Source organism: Hippoglossus stenolepis, chromosome 7 (assembly GCF_022539355.2).
Source record: "Hippoglossus stenolepis isolate QCI-W04-F060 chromosome 7, HSTE1.2, whole genome shotgun sequence".
Taxonomy (NCBI): Eukaryota; Metazoa; Chordata; class Actinopteri; order Pleuronectiformes; family Pleuronectidae; genus Hippoglossus; species Hippoglossus stenolepis.
Genome location: NC_061489.1, coordinates 24591440 through 24608444, shown reverse-complemented (window position 1 = coordinate 24608444; position 17005 = coordinate 24591440). Strand labels below are relative to the sequence as shown.

Here is a 17005-nt window from a genome sequence, read left to right as displayed (position 1 = left end):
ACTCGTAAGAAGAGGAGAGTACTGTGTCTCTCAGCTCCACTGCAGGAGGGGGGAGAGTTAGCTGCAGCATTTATGAGAATAAACGAGATTTCCTGAACTGAGAGCATTCCAAGGGCGCCGGTGGTCTCGGCTTGCCAAGAGGCAAGACGACACATGCTGGAGATGTCTGCCAGGTAGCAGAGCACAAAGAGCCCTCATTTCCTCCCTGTCCCTCCCTCCCTCACCCCCTTCCTCCCCCAACACACACACACACACACACACACACACACCACACACGCACACGCACACGCACACACACACACACACACACACCTCCACCACCATCATCGTGTCTTTCTCCCTCTTGATCACCAAAACACAGGAGCAGCTGACGGAAGTCTGCTGATTTGTAAATGACAAGTTATACTTCTTCTTGTCACCTCAACACAAAGAGCATTTTGTCAAGTAATGGAAGAAAAGCACAGAAAAAACACACACACGCACGCACACACACGCACACACACACACACACACGTCGCTGGACTGTAGCATGTCTCTCATTTTGATTCACTTCTATTCTTTATAGCGTCTGTATGGATAATATGTAGTCCAACTGTTTCAGGACTACTTTTTAACTGTGCGTTATAAATTACAATCGGAAAAAAGAGTGTATCACGTTATAGAAAGTTTTTTTTCAACTTTCTTCCACCAAGTTAAATCTTTTTACGGCTACTGAGGTTGTTTTTTTTTTCGGATCGGAGGCTTTTTTTGCGGCGTATTCTTGGATGCACACATGTGTAAGCTGATACTAATACAGCCCTTGAAGTTTGATACTTGCCTGGGGATCCTGCTCCCCCAATGCTCACAAACACATACACACACATGCACACAGCTTCCCAGAGCTCATGCATCCCTAGGTGGTATCCCGTTACGTGCTCGAAGAGACACACACACATACACACACACACACACACACACACACACTTTTTGTTTTCTTTTGCCACTGTAGCTTCACTAAGCCACAAGCCAAAACTCTCACTGTGCCTTCTCATTACTGCATCTTAGAAACATAACCAGGGCAGGAAATACTTTGAATACTCTGAAAAACAGGAACTGTGCTCAACCAAAGAAGAAGAGAGAGACACACCAGAACTAGCTGGTGGCTGATATTGAAAAACTGAATTTTGAACAGTGCGCCCTGGATGTTGAGTTAAATGCAGCGAGACGACAGCGTTTAAGTGGAGGAACACTAATGGCGGTGTGGGTAGTATGGACGGCTCAGCTCCAGCAGGACACCCTGTACTGTGGCAGCGGGGCCCTATTCAGAACTGTGCAGTCAGGAAAAAACTGTGAATACGCTCTAATCCTTTAAGACAGCACCAATAGAGATTCCATCATGCTTGGCTCGTCACGAGAGGAAAGCAAAGCTTGGGAGATGATAACGTCGGTCCAACACAAAATAAAATATGGCCTGTTTTGACTGGCTGGCTTATAGCTGCTCTTTTAGCTAAGGGTTGTTTCCTGTCGAGCGGAGGCACGGCTCAGGTGGAGGTTTGTGCCAAAGAAAAGGCAAAACAAAAGGTATTCACGCAGCGAAACTCGGGAGGATCCTGCGATGCCCTCTCGTGAGGCCACGGAACAAAGGCCGAGGTGTTCTGAGTGTTGAAGGGAGGATTTCTTCACTTCAGTCATAATGTACAGACTTAATGGAATAAGGATTTAAGAGGAATTCATGCGAGTAACAAACACAAACATAACGTACATTAAATGCGTCCTATGGGGTTAGCATGAGGGTTTTCTAACTACCTCTGCCAAGAAGGTTGCGTTTTCACCCCCTTTCCGTTTGTGGCTTTTATTGCCAGCAGGATTACGCAAAAACTCCAGTATGGATTTCAATGAAACTTGGTGGAAGGACGGGACGTGAGCCAACAAACAACTCAGAATATTTTGGAACAAAACCGGACAAAGGGGCAGATCCAGGAATCTTTATTATCACTTTGCTAGCCGGCAGGAAAAGTCATTTGAAAGGAGAGACAAACCTGAATCCATGTGATATGATCGAAAGCTTAAACCAAACAGCGATTAAATGAAGCTCCAGGTATCAATGTTTCCAAAGTCAAGAATAATTAATTATATTCATAATTAATCAAGAACAATAATTAAAACATGTGTCGATGTCAGCTTCTCAAACGTGAGGTTTTATATGTTTGTATATTAAATAACACAATTCTTTGGACTCAAGATCAAAAGATGAATTGACCTTGAAGACAATCGTTAAACATCATAATGAGATCCAGCGAGATCACGGGGCATCAAAGTCAATTTAATTTTTCTTTAAAGTGATTTACAACTTATTTGACACTTTCTCAGCAGTGGTGAGGTGGGAAACCCCACCTTTCTGGTTCACCAGGCAGGTGATAACAAAGGCATAAATCATTTGCAAAACACTGCTGATTAAGATCTGGGATACCAGCATGCAAGCATACATGAATGGAAAGCCACAAACACACACACACGCACACACACACACAGACACACACACACTGATGTGAGCTGTGAATGCAAAAGAGAGAGAAGGAGACGGAGGAGAGGAAAAAAAAATAGAAAATCAAAGCTGCTCTTAGCTTATGCCTGAATATTTACCGAGTGGCCCACTAATTACAGTCTGGAGGAATTCAACTGTGATTACAATTAGCAACGTCCAGACTGGCTAGGAAAACACTGGCAGATGTTCAGGCCACTTTAACTGGCCCGATGTCGGGTTTTTACTCCGGATGACTCCCAGTCGGCCAACGAGCGACTGCATGAATTAATTCACCTTATAATTTACACTCCCGTGTACTGTGCTAGAAAGAGAAACGACAGACGCACTGCAGTTGTGTGTCTGACATCAAAATATAAAGTGGAAGAAGCAGTTCTGATCCATTTAGCTGAAATAAATGTGGAGGTTTTGTGGGTCTGCGGAAACGAGCACAGCCTACACTTATGATGGTGACCGTAAAATAGTCACATGCTGCACGGTTACAGCACTACTTTGTGTTACTGGAAGTATGCTCGCGCACAAGACCACAAGACTGGGAAGGCTCATAAAATACCTCACGAGGCCTCGTGCTTTATCCTCATGTTTCAGTGACATATACTACATCATGCCGCAGAGCTGCGTTTCAGTGAATGACAGAAATAGTGCACAGGACGAGCAAATTACTGCTAAATTTAGAGAGACGGCATGAAAACGTGGAGCTGCTGCTGCGCGGCGCAAAGTATCGTTATGCAGCCGTGATAAAATAATACAGCATGTAGGGTTCTTTCAGACGTAAGTCAGATTTTCAGGCTGTCTTTATGTGGTAGGAATTTATTTAGTGTGACATGTTTCCTGCTCTTGCCAACCGCAAGAAATGACTCCATGTGATGTCAAGCCATCACTTTTCTTTTATCACAATTACAAACCTGCGCTCGGTAAAGAACCGAAGCCCAAACTACACATTCCTCACTTTGTCCACGAAGAGAGGCAGGTTTCAGGTAAATAAGACTTTGTATTTATTTGTAATCCATCAGTATTGAATATAATTGTCAGAAGAACTGACCCATGTCAAGTTTGGCACCATCTCCTGTTCAGACGCCACACTACAGCTGGTTCTCAGAGGGAAGCGCAAAGGGGAGAAACACTAAAACACCAGATAACAGAGAAGATCTGGTGGTTGCACTGTTAGAGGATGAGAGAACAAAAGAAATAATAAAACGGACCTTTGTTTAGATCCCGAAATTCATGCTGAGACAAACAAAGAAACTGACAGAAGTAATATCTATTTGAAAATTCTAAATGGAGCCGATGCGGATTATATTCAGATGTGTTTCATTTTGTTGTGGTTTTCTCATTAAACCGGAGGGAAGGCGTTACATCCCAGTTATTTGTTGTGACTCTTGCAGCATCACGGTAACGCGCCTGCGGAGCTGTTTGGTGACTGCAGCTGCATTCTGGCACAATTTCACCCACAACAAAGTGAATGAAACAGAGATAGAATCTGTTAAGTGGGTGGGCCACTCTGCTCAGGCCTGTCGGGACTCGATCCGTCGGCGCAGTTACACTTTAACAAGATTTATATTTACTAAATAACTATTTGAAAAGCACTTGGGCGCAGAGAGAGACGGTATCTCGTGTTTTCTCCCGTGATGAGTGGTGAATCCCAAGTGGAATTGTTTGTAACTTCTGTAGTAACTTTAACTGTGGACAAGGGATCAGGTGCTTTTAGACATGCGCTGAATGAAGTGCGCTAAAGTTTCCTGAAATGTACTGGAGGGGCTGAATGTGTCGACTGAATCGTTGTGGAAACGTTCCTGTCGTTGTGAATGTGTCTGACCTGAACAATCTCGTTCTTCATATGTGGAAGACAAACTCCAGAAAATGTCCAGACCCAGTTTTTCCGGACATTTTCCAGAGTTCATGTCTCAGCACTGCTTCAAAATAAGCAGTGAGTATTTCATAGTTTCGAACATTCATTAGATAATTCATGAGGGAAAAATGTCTGTTTTCATCGAGCTTCTCAAAATTGAAGATTTGCTGCTCTAGTCTGTTTCGGGTTTGGAGCGATTGAAAGATTTCCCTCTGGCTCCAGGAAACTAGAGATTCGGTGGCACTCATCTCTTTTTCTTACAAACCAAATGTTATACACAACATATCGAGTGTAACAGTAGTAAATATACCTTGTTACCTGCGTATTTACTGTCATCTTCTCATGCAGAATGAAGCCAAAGTAATTATAAAGTCCCTCGCAGATATTTGGTCTTTTCTATCAACTCTGATTCTATGGCCTCCGTTTTGTTTTGGGCCCTTGATCTAATAAGAGCCCAGTTGGCAACTTCTGATCCCAAACAAAGACCCATCTGCTACTTATTTTCTCAACTGTAAGTAGCCTCGCCTCCTGATAGCATGAATGAACCTCGGTAACTGAATAGATCATTCGGCGGAACGACGAACCAGCACTATCTCTGCTGAGGAATGAGCCACCGAGGGATTCGCAGGAACAAACTGGGAAAGGGGAAAAATGTGGTTTTAGACAAACTTAAAAAGAGGGTAAAAAAACGAGCGTCTTGTTTGAGCTTGTGTTTGTGTTTGTGTGGACAAACAGAAGGACAGCTGCTCGACAAACACAGCGACAGGGGGCACTTCCTACTGAACAGGCTGGATAAATATATTCCTGGTGGTGCTAATCAATCACCACAGCCAGGTCATGGTGGGTCAGAGGTGGGCCTGGGTGATTGGTGCAATACAAAGGAAAGAGGAAGTGTAAAACGTTTTTTTGGAAGGTGGAGGGGGCTCAGTGGGAGGTGGAGGTGGGGGGTGGGGTGTTTTGGCGACGTGTCATCATGCAGAGGAACGGGCTCAACTGCTCACATGACTTCAGTTGCATCACTTTATACAATTTAATCTATGAAACTTGTAACGGATGTTGTGCAGAGCTTGAAAAGGGACATTTTGTGTGTTTGTACGCGGCCCAACAAAGAAAGAAACTGATTATTCTGCATCACATTAATCACTCGCGACACAAAAGGTGTGAGGAAGTACTTCATGTGCTTGGTGTGAAAACTTTTGCATCTGTTATCTTTTGTTGTACATTTGCTGAGATATGATTCAGCTGCATTAGTCACGTTGTGTCCGCAGACCTGCTCGTGTTTGTCAATGATGTCATTCACACACACGAGAGGAAGTTTGAGGAGTTTGCACATGTGTGAAAAAAGACAGAATGTTTAAGATATAAAAGTTCAAAACACGGAGAAATTACAATTCAGATGAGCAAACAAGCGACAGCACATCAAACGTTTCTTATATATAAGTGAGATATAATCCTTTTGTTGATTTTAATAGATGTACCAATAACCATATTATTAAATTTACAATTTTTTAAAGAAATTCTCAAATATCAATAATGGCCACAAAAGATTTGTGTCAGTCTGATTGTATAACATCAGATTAAAATCCTCTTCCTTACAAAACTAAAATATGATTCTCAGATTATGTGAATTTTTTTTTTTTATTAAATTGCTTATTTTCCTGCAAAAATTCTTCTTAAATATTCTTAAATCTGAATAAGGTTTTCAGTCAAACTACTTTTTCGTCTTTAAGGTTATTAAATAAAACCACATTATGACATTGACGCCTCCTGGAGAAGCTCAAACTCCAAACAACCGTGTGACTTGGAGAAACAACTCGTCCTGTCGCAGTGGATGAAAGATGGACAGCAGACCTGCTCCTTTCAAACTAAAGTAAACGCCACTCTCCCTCCCTCTCTCTCTCTCCCCCCCTCTGTCAATCAAGCAGCTGAGGCCCCTGGAAGCCTCCTCTGCTCCATCAGGAGCTGACAATGACTTCATTGACACCCGAGCGTCCCATTAATCTTCATTTGTCCCATCATATCCTGCTATTGGAATGGAAATGGCCGCCAATCTCCGGTGTGAACTGACAGTGTTGGCGGTGGCGAAGGGGGGTGGAGGAGGCGGGTATGGGTGCCAAAACAGTAAGGCGCGGGGGTGGTGGGGGGTGGGGATATGTCCATTTGGCAGTTTGCGATCCCAATGCATAAGGCTTAGACACACACACACACACACACACACAGTTGGGCGTGTGGGCAGAACGAGGTAATCTGATTTCTCAGCTGCCCGGGAGACCACTTCCTGAGTAGGGGGCAGCTTGTGGAAGGATGCCTGGGGTTTCCATCTGTCCACCCAGGGGCGCGACTCCTACCCTACTGTTAATAGCATTAGTTTCTCTTCTAATGCATCTTTTCACCCTCTCAGACATTCACACACACACACACACACACACACACACACACACACACACACACACACACACAAACACACACTCAGGCGGCGTCTTAGCTGCCATGCCTCTAATGGAGTTTGAAATGAAACGCCAACCAGTTGCAGAGGTGGAGGAAGTTGCTGTCACTCCGCCACCACAGCGATGGATCAATTCTCCACAAGTGGGCTGGAAATGGGGCGGGGGAGGGGGATGGTGGGTTACCCAAGATTTGTACATGGAGGATTTTTCTCCAAGGAGCATCTCATACGTGCTGATGGATTTGCGGTGAGCAGTTACGAGTTCACATAAAACAGACGTGCCGACTGTTTCATGCTTTTCTACTCAGTTGAGATACACGATCATTACGTCTGAAAATAAAAACGTAGAAGCAGAATAGAAAACGATGCCGATGGAAAAGATGAAAGTGCGGCGGTTTGGCAAACGTATAAAGATGAATGCACGAGGAAAATATGTCAAATCAGCAACAGGAACACAGCAAATCATCAACTTTAACTCATGTCAGCATCCACTTCGTAGGTTTAGCATTTCTGGAAGATAAATGTGCCATTTTGGAATGAAACGCTTCCTTACAGTTGGTATATTTAACCTGAGTGAAGGAGGAGACGCAACAACAAGACAAGAGTGGAAGGGAGACAGAGACAGACGGCTGCCGGAGCAGGAGCTTAAGGAGCGCCGCGACATCCTCCTTTCCTGTGTCCCTTTCTGACAAGGCACAGACTCCGTCTTTGATCAGCACTCAGGAAATTTCATTAGAACGGAGATGGGAGGATAAGAGACCAAAGAAAGCTTTTGTGGATGGGGAGAGGAAGAGAGGAAGATAAAAGGGTAGGAAAAAAATTGAAAATGGACGGAGCGCGGAGGAAGAAAGAGACTGATAGTAAGATCCCCCTTTTCTCAGACTGGAGGCGGCGAAGAAAGGAAGAGGAGACAGATGTTTTAAATGGGCCGAGTCAGAGCTGACACCATGACTCTGGTGTTGGTTTGCATTGGTGCAGCTTCAGGCTCATTTAACAGAGCTCATATCATTTATCGGTTGATAAAGGGGGAGATTTTTTTGGCATTTTCACCAATTTCCCAGAGAATAATTCATGGATCTTGCTGGAAAAACATCAGACACCTTTAGAGGACAGATAGGTTGAATGAGAGAGTTTAGTCCAAAAATGGAGGCAGCCATTGAAATCCAATGGTAGTTTAGAGTTTGTGAAGGTAGTTAAAGAACAAAAGTCTCATTCCAGTCAAAGCAGGATGGATTCACTTGAACAATCTGCCTAGCTGGATTTCTGCATAAGAAGAAAACATAGGTATTCTATTGAGTGATTACATCCATCCATGCTTCAGTTTATCCTCTGAAGGGGTCATGGGGGGGTTGGGACCGGATAATCCCAGCTGGCATTAGGTGAGAGGCGGGGTTCACCCTGGACACGTCGCCAGCCAATCGCAGGGGCCAACATAGAGACAAACAACCATTCACACTCAGATTCACACCTGCGGACAATTTAAAGTCTCAAAGTAACCAAATCGTTTGTCTTTGGACTTCGGGAGGAAGCCGAAGAACCCGGAGAAAACGGGAGAACATGCAAACTCCACACCTGAAAGGTCTGGGATGAACTAGGACTCAAACTAATAACCTTGCTGCTGTGAGGGGACGGTGCAAACCACAGCCCCCACCTGAAAAGTGGGTGTTTTTCATTATGAACCACACATTTGAGGAGTACAAGGACAAGGAGTACAAGATCCAGCGCACAATAAATCACTCTAAGCCGGATTTCTACAAATGGTGTAAAAGTTATTCTAGCATCAAAGTCAGATGCCCTAAAACAGTGACATCCTCGAAGCAGCCAGGAGAGAGTCAAAGAGGAAAGGCCGGAGCGAGCGACCTTTAACCTTATCAATCACCCGCAACAGAGGCAGGGAGGGAGAGGAGGCGACAGGGGAGACACGCACGTCATCTCCCCTAACCTTATCAATTACAGACCAAAGAGGAGGAAGGACGTCTAAAGACAGAGAGCCGGCGTCTGTTTACCTTATCGATCATGTCGGGCCGGTTGGTGGCGGCCAGCACGGTGACGTCTCGGAGCTGCTCGATGCCGTCCATCTCTGTCAGGAGCTGAGCCAGGACCCGGTCGCCGACACCGCCGGAGCCCGAGGAGCTGGAGAGGTGGACGAGAGCAGAAGAGAGATGATAGAACGTGGGGAAAAGATAAATGACGAATGAAGAAATATGTAAAAATAAATATATAACAATGAATAATGGTGGAAAGTGATGATGGAAATGAAACCGTGATGGATGATAAATGGAACAAATATGCAGCGGTGTGGAACTTCAGGAGTCCAATTCAACAAAAGGCCTTAAACCGCAGTCGTGGAGTTTTTAACACTCTGTTTGAATCTCTGTTAGCAGCTTCTGTCATTAGCACAGTTCTTCATCTTTGGCAGTAAAATCGATGTGTAGATGACGTCCAACTGAAAAGCAGGACGTCCCTGCAAGTTCTGCCAAAGTTTGGAAACATTAGTTCACATTATGTAAAATGTTCGATCATGAGTTGATGAGTGTCAGGCGACGGTTTCATCTTCTCAAGTCTTCGTTATTACAATGAGGTGAATCACTTTTAGCCCTGAGTCTATGTGGCCAATATGATCGCCATTAGAAACTGGTTTGAAACCTTCCACCAGTGGAGGCTGCTGGAGCACCGTCAAATCGACCAGGACCAGAATCTAACACCTTTAATAGCAGATTAGCACAGAAGTTTTTAGCAAATGTTGACAAAGCTTTTATTCATCCTCATCATTAGTATTCTTATCATTTTTTTAGTTTTGCATCCGCTACATGTTAGAAACGTCATCAACTTGCATGCTGGGAATTTTCCGGACATTTCGCTGCTGTATTTAAAAGGGGGGGCTGGCAGATCAACTGACTCAGACATTTGAGTTCCCACCAGAACATTTCAGCAGAATATCCGGAGTTCAGTGTATGTCTGAAAGCATCTTATCACTCCTCCTCCTCCTCTTCATCTCTCCTCATCCCACCTTCCCTCATCTTCTTCCTCCGTCTCTCAATCTTTCTCTTTTCATCTCTCCCTCTGACTTTCTTTCACCAGTTTTACTCCATTCTCTCTCTTCCAATTCACCACCACCATCCTCCCTAATCCCGCTTCCCTCTTTCCACTTCTCTCCACTATCTCCCCTCCTCACCCAAACTTTCTCTCCCTCTACCTCCCCCCTCCTCCTCCTCCTCCTCCCCTCTTCCCCTTCATATCTCAGTGACAGAGCTCCTTTGTGTTCCTCTGCAGCCTTGTCTCTGCTAATGTCGTCTGGCACTTCCGCTGGCCCTGTCAACAGAGACTGTGTGTGTGTGTGTGTGTGTGTGTGTGTGTGTGTGTGTGTGTGTGTGTGTGTGTGTGTGTGTGTGTGTGTGTGTGAGAGAGCTGGGGAGGTTGGCTGTCTGCTCCGCGCTATGGAAAATAACCAACGCACTGTCGAACACTGATGAATTTCTTAAAGGAGACAGCTGGTGATTGAGAATATATCCTTCAATATGTGAAAGTCAAAGTTTGGGGAAAATGTGAAAACCCCCATTTTCTGTATGTCTTTCCTTCTATAGATATATTTCTGCCTTTTGATTGAAACGTTTCTCTCTCTTTGTCTCTTAGAATTAGATTTTTCTTTCGAGAGTTCAGGGTCAATCCTGCACAAAGCCGAAATTCTTCCTCTAATCCCAAAACTATTCTTCTCTTCTTCCAAGTTTTGTTTGTATCTGCCTATCCCTCCATTCTCTCTCTCTCTCTCTCCCTCCCTGACTTCTGTCTGTCTTCCTCATTTCATTCCTCCAGTTCGGACTCGTGGCAGCTCGGCTGACAGATTTACAGGTGCTTCTCATCTCCTGCCTCGAGAGGGGAAAAGAAAAAAACATGCGTAATACAGCCGAGGCCGTCTGCTTGTGTCAACAGTTTTGAATTCTTGCCGGCGTGCGTGAGCCACTTCATTGATTAAACATGGCAGGAAGCGAGGACCAATAAATATCCTTTACAGATCAGCGCTAAGTGCATGTTCCTTAAAGCGGCGAGAGGCCCGGAGGCACGGGTCCAGCCCCACGTCCATCACGGCGAGATGACAAACGCTCATGCCGCGCTGCGTTATTAAGCGAGCCCGGGCTGCAGCTGCGACGGGGTCAGAGTCGGCTGAGCATCAAGATAAGGAGGCGGTAGCTCGGTCGTACTGTAAAGTTCAACTGCCAGGAAAACTGATTGATGACGACAAGCTGAAATACACTGGAAATTAGTCTAGACTGCAGAAAACATCGGTGTTTCATGTTTCTCTGGAGAAGATCGAGGAGTGAGACACAAAAGAAGAGAAATGTGACAGAATGAAGATGGTTCACTAGAGGAAGTGGAACTGAGACGTCAGCCATGTTTCCACCGCAGGAACTCGGATTTGATTCTCATCACAGAAACACGTGAAACAATCCTTATTCTTCTACTATGTGAAAAATACTTTTACTTCATTTTAATCAGCTGTACTAGTTGTGGTGATGTTATTGTAAAGTTGAAGCCACAATAACATCAATATTTTAATATCGCTGACAGTAAGTGATGATAATAGCACCAGGTTCAGTACTTGTAAATTGATTTGCATATATTTAAATGTTTTTTATTTCTTTTAGTCATTTTTACAGCTTTATCCCTAATGCGGCCTGTTTCCTTTTAGTCAACTCCCTTATCTGGTTTGTACATTTTTTTGTTTTCACTTCTTTTTCTTAAGAACTTAACAATGTCAGGAAGGTTTTATATAAATAAAGTTTGTAATTATTATATTATAAGATGCTGTGCATCATATAAAATTTCAAATGTAATGAATGTTGGTGATTCTCGGGAGAAAACACGAGATGCAATGGTGCATAAAAGTTAGATGATTACAAATCCAATAACTTTTGTCTTCAACACAAACTGTTTCCCAGGTTTTGAACTCACTTTAAAAAGAAAAAGTCTAAACTTGTCACGTCTCTGATGCTTTGTGGCATTAAATCAACCGAGTGCAGGAGCCACATAGAAAAGTTATAAGGACGACCCGCTGGCCTCTCTGTGCTCCCCGCTGCAACGTTTAGTTTCATCGACTGGTTTACCAGGAAGCACGCTGCATATTTGGCCTTCCCCATCTGCCGTGGAAGGGCACAATGAAGTGTTTGTGTGCCTCCGATCTGTGTCCTCTATCCGCCCCCCCGTCCCCTTTCCTTTAAGCCACAGATGTTCCCGGTGCCATCCCACTAAAGCGCCTGCAGACAAGACTGTGTTCTGTGTTCGCCAGCAGTGAAAGGCCGCGAACGTCCAAGAGGACACCATGGGAACCGAGTGGCCGGCTTTGATAGTGCAGTCATGCAGACTTTTCGGGATGTTTGCTCCGTCCATTCATAAGTGAATCTTTGTGAGACATGCGGGGACAGAGGCCACGGCCGGTAAATTAGAGCAGACCGCAGCGATGACTGTGCATTTGTCATCGCTGGACAATGAGAGACCACAGCGCTGAAAATAGTCGACGCTGGACAGTAGCTGCGGTGAACAGAGAACAATCTCCCGAGGAACTATGAGGGAGGAAATGCATGTTTATCATGTGGGAAGGAACTGCCCCTCCGCATTATTTCTGTCGTCTCTAAACGTCTTTTCATTCTAATTGTAGGCCTCTGTCTGTGGCGTGAAGACAAAGAGCGTGGCGTACCTTCCCCTTTCGCTGGCCAGAGCGTCGATCTCGTCGAAGAAGACGATGGAGGGAGCGACGGCCCTCGCCTTCCGAAACACCTGCGAGCAGCGTCAGCAACAATAGACGAGAGGAAAACAGGACAAATCTTTAACTGAGCCGGTGAATCACTCTGGGATAGAAGTGTGTGCAAACATACACAGGAAATACAGCCCTCATTAATGTCATGCATTGCATCCGTTCATTATATCAACAACTAAAAATACACAGGGCACCGCAGCTTTAGGACTTCGGTGTGGTCACCAGGAAAGAACGTCCATTTGCGTAACTTCCCCTGACGTAGGGGGCAGTGGACAAACTACTGTAAACCATGTGATTTCATCAAACAGGAAAATGGAGGTAAAAATACCCACCTCCCTCACGGCTCTTTCAGACTCTCCGACATACTTGCTCAGTAGTTCTGGCCCCTGGAAGAAAAGTTTGATTGTGGTGAGACTGAGTCTGTGATTTCACACTGTGACGACTTGAAATGTTTCACTTGGTGTCAAACAACACAATATAATGTCCCTGTTTCACATTAATATCCCTCGTGGACTGAAATCCGGATCTCGCTAAATTAAATGTGGTTTCATGGGCTTTTTTCAGCTGCTTCATCCTAACAAATAGGGATAGAAACTTATAGAATTTACCACCATATGTAATTGAGATTATGTGGATTCAGTTGGGAATAAACAGTGCATATGTGTCTTCAATAGAAACAAACTTTTCGATCATCAAATTTTTATTTTATGTTTCATAAAGCTGAGGTGCAAGGGACAAAGTTTAAATACATTTCAGCGCGGATGGAAAACCACTCATAACATCATGAAAGCACTTGTGCTTCAGGTTATCGTCAGAACTGCTTTATTCATCGTTATTTTACTCCTGTTCCTACTTCTTCTAACTGAACCTCTCCTTCTTTTAACTCTGCAGTCTTTCCCTCCGTCTCTTCTCCCTTTGCTCAGAAGCAGATAAACATCCACTCAACCCTCAGAAGAACTTCCTCCCGAGCAATCCACCCTTTCAACACCTCTGGGCTGACGGGGGAGACGACACTTAACTCCCAGCCCTTTTGTCTCCTGCTGTAAGTGTGGAGGTTGACTCATTAATCCCGGGTTCCTCTCCCTGCCGCACAGTCAAAGGTTGGACATGACGAGTTTAAAGCCATTGACGTCGCAGCGATGCGAGGAGCGCGGCCGGTGTGTGTGTGCGTGCACGTGTCCGTGTGCGGATGTGAGTGCGTTTCAGTGGCTGCAATGGGAGGAAACTGAAATTGACAAGATGATAATAGGGCTTTTTCACACAGAGGAAACAGGCTGAGCTTTAAAGTATCCACATTTAAATCTGGATAACATATCTATGTCAAAGCAACCGCTGCACTGGAAAAACCTGATACTGTTATTGCAGATGCTGGAGAGCAGCTTTCAGCAGGAAGAGACAGGATGTTTTTTAACCTTTTTCTATAGAGATTCTCGTCATGACGACTTCAGACCTGCAGCTGAGACTGTGGAACAACTCCTTTCAATCATAATCCACCAACAATGATCCTGTCTCTCACACCAACGGGAAAAATGAAAAACATTTATCTCAGCTGCTGCACATTTGTGATATTTGATGTTTTAGGGATGGCCTGAGACGTTTCACACAAGCACACTGACGGAAAACACGAATGCAAAAGCCACAACAACTGAAACACAACCACAACAGACACACATATCAATGTAGATGTGGATAAACAGTGAAGAACAGCTGTGTGCAGATTACAACTTGTCATAAAATCAACTTTAATATCATAATATACAATACCCAGTTATACTTAGCTATGAGATCAGATGAACGGCAGCAGCTAACCTAACTCCAGGCGTGTTTTAAGGACCTGAATGACCTAAACACCTCAAAGATGCATTTTAATTATAATTCTGCATCTAATGATATCTAATCTAATGATGGCATCTCGTTATCTTTGATCCCGACTCATCCTTTGATTCATATTTGAAACGCCTTTGCTACCTCCAGACTTGACAATTGAAGTTAAAGCGTTAGAGCGTTAATGCTACTGTCACTGCGCGGCTAGCTTCATAACATTTGTTTATTTGTCAGTCACACGATGATCATAATTGCACGTTTCAATGTCAACACCCATTGTCGCCACCTTCTGTTGCGCTTGTGTTACCGATGTGTGGCTTTTGTGGTTGTGTTGTGTCGCTTGTGCTTTCCGTTAATACGCTTGTGTGACACGTCTTGGTCATTGTACAGCTCTCACTTGAAAACAAGAGGATGCCTCCAGGGGCTTTTCCAGTTGGTTTGTGTATTTGTTTAGCAGGATTATATAAAACCGACTTAACAGCACCATACATATAATAGAATACATTTAATGGGTTTCAGAACAACCCATTCAATTTAGGTACAGATGCAGGTTAAGGGGAAATCCAGGAATTTAAGCAAAAGGATGAATCTAAATAGTCTAGTAAAGTCGATAAAAACTAATAAACTGGTGATGTTGATTGTATTACCTCTGAAATCTAATGGCCCATGACTTGATCCCCACAATGTAGGATTAGTAAACTTGAACAAATTGTAGGATTAAGGTTTAAGCTCTTGTGAGTGGCAGTAAGATCAATTTGAATTAGGTCAAAGTTGACAAACAAACAAAAACAACAATCCAACCAGCAGCTGACGACTTAATGTCCAGAGTTGAGAGCTTCTGTCGCAGCTTTCGGTCTCACGCCGTGACCCCTCTTCAAAAATATCCACTGATCAACAATTCAACAAGCTGATCAATCAATCTCTGTCAACCAGGCCTCGATGGGTGGTTGTGAGGGGGGGGGCAGGGAGGATGGAGTGATGAATGAGAAGGGACAAACATGGGGTCGAAGGTCAGACAAAGACGCTCTCTGCGGAGGAAGCTGGGCAGACGGACCGCCTTCGGGTCATCAAGGAAACACCTCTCAGCCCAGTAGCCTCGGAGTTACCATCGAATCAAACTGAACGGCAAAGTTCGGAGCCAACAAAGGAAGCAGTGAGCACAATGTGGAAGTATGGAGGTAATGGCGTGGGTCACGGTCACAGTGTTTTTAATTAACCGTATGTCGATGATTATCTCTTCTATGTGTGAAGGCAGCCAATACCTGTATATCAGATACGGATGTAGCAGTTGATGTATATGTTAAAAGAAAATTACACAACAATTTCTAAGATGCCGTTATTAAACCCTTATGATGAAGAAATGCATTTCGTTGCCTCAGTACTTGTACTCTGTGCAATGACAATAAAGTTGAATCTAATCTAATCTAATCTAATCTAAATGGAATTGAGGCTTGTTTTTTTAAACCATAAATCTTATTATAAATAACTATAAATAAAAAAGAAAACACAAATACAACCAAATATAAAGAACTTGGTTTTCAGGCAAGTAAGATTACAGAAAAACAACGAAACTGAAAATCCCTGAACTCACTGGAACCATCTTTTTGGTTTGCACATGATTATTAGCAAAACAAACAAATGGAAATGCAAGTTGCACAACCGCTTCAACAAATCATCCACCATCAAGCCGATGGCTTCACTTCTGAAAAACCTGCTCTGAACGTCTTGGCGATCACTAAACCTGCAGTAAGTCAGTTGAAGTCTTGTCATTTCTCTTTTTGAGTGAGCTTTTGGAGCAGCTCCATTCCCTCACTCTGTGTTTCTCACTGAGTCATATGCAGCCTTCTGCCAGATCGCTCAGCCAAGAGTACGATAAGAAGGGCCACACCTGTAAGACATTATTTGTTCACATGTGTATCAAAAGGTTGGGAAACACAAAACCTTTTGCTCCTTTAACCTTCTCTGATTTGAACTAATCATCCACTGATCCAAAAATCTAAATCTTTTTCATAATCTTCTCGAGACAAAGGAAACGCTGATGAAATGGAATTATTACTCACTTTAATTGCCAGGAAGTTGAGCCCACTTTCATTTGCCAGGGCCTTGGCGATCATGGTCTTGGAGCAGCCCGGGGGCCCGTAGAGCAGGACTCCTTTGGGTGGTTGGATGCCCATGCGGGTGAAGGCCTCGGGGTGCCTCAGGGGCCAGTCAACGGCCTGCTTCAGCTTCAGCTTCACCTCCTCCATCCCACCGACATCGGACCAGCGCACCTGCAGGGAGGAAGCCGGGGGGAATCAGGGAACGTTCAGGGAATCAGGAAACGTTGGGGGACACGATGCAGATGAAATATTGAGCTTCTCATGTAACATATTGTGGAAGCCTACGACACCACTTCCCCTCAGATAACCGTCACTACCAACACCAAACTAGCCAGTACATCTAAATTGTAAAGGGAGCTGCAGGAGCACAGGCGCTGTGACAACTGACAACCACCACAACACGGAGGACAAGGAGGCTGTGACCCATTTAATCCGAGTGACTGTGTGTGTTTAATCGTGGGTGACGAGTGGGGTCACAGGTCATATGTGAACAGGTGGAGCCGCGTCTGGAGAT

General features: G+C 44.3%; 1 protein-coding gene across 1 annotated transcript in view; it reads right to left on the bottom strand.

The window, feature by feature from the left end:
* Nucleotides 1-17005, bottom strand: part of spata5 (spermatogenesis associated 5) — a 97645-nt gene that overhangs the window by 56440 nt on the left and 24200 nt on the right. The window contains exons 13-16 of the mRNA XM_035161052.2: nt 16453-16662; nt 12901-12954; nt 12509-12588; nt 8823-8949 (exon numbers count right to left, since the gene is read on the bottom strand). Coding sequence (XP_035016943.2) covers nt 8823-8949; nt 12509-12588; nt 12901-12954; nt 16453-16662 — 471 coding nt within the window. The remainder of the gene's footprint in view (nt 1-8822; nt 8950-12508; nt 12589-12900; nt 12955-16452; nt 16663-17005) is intronic.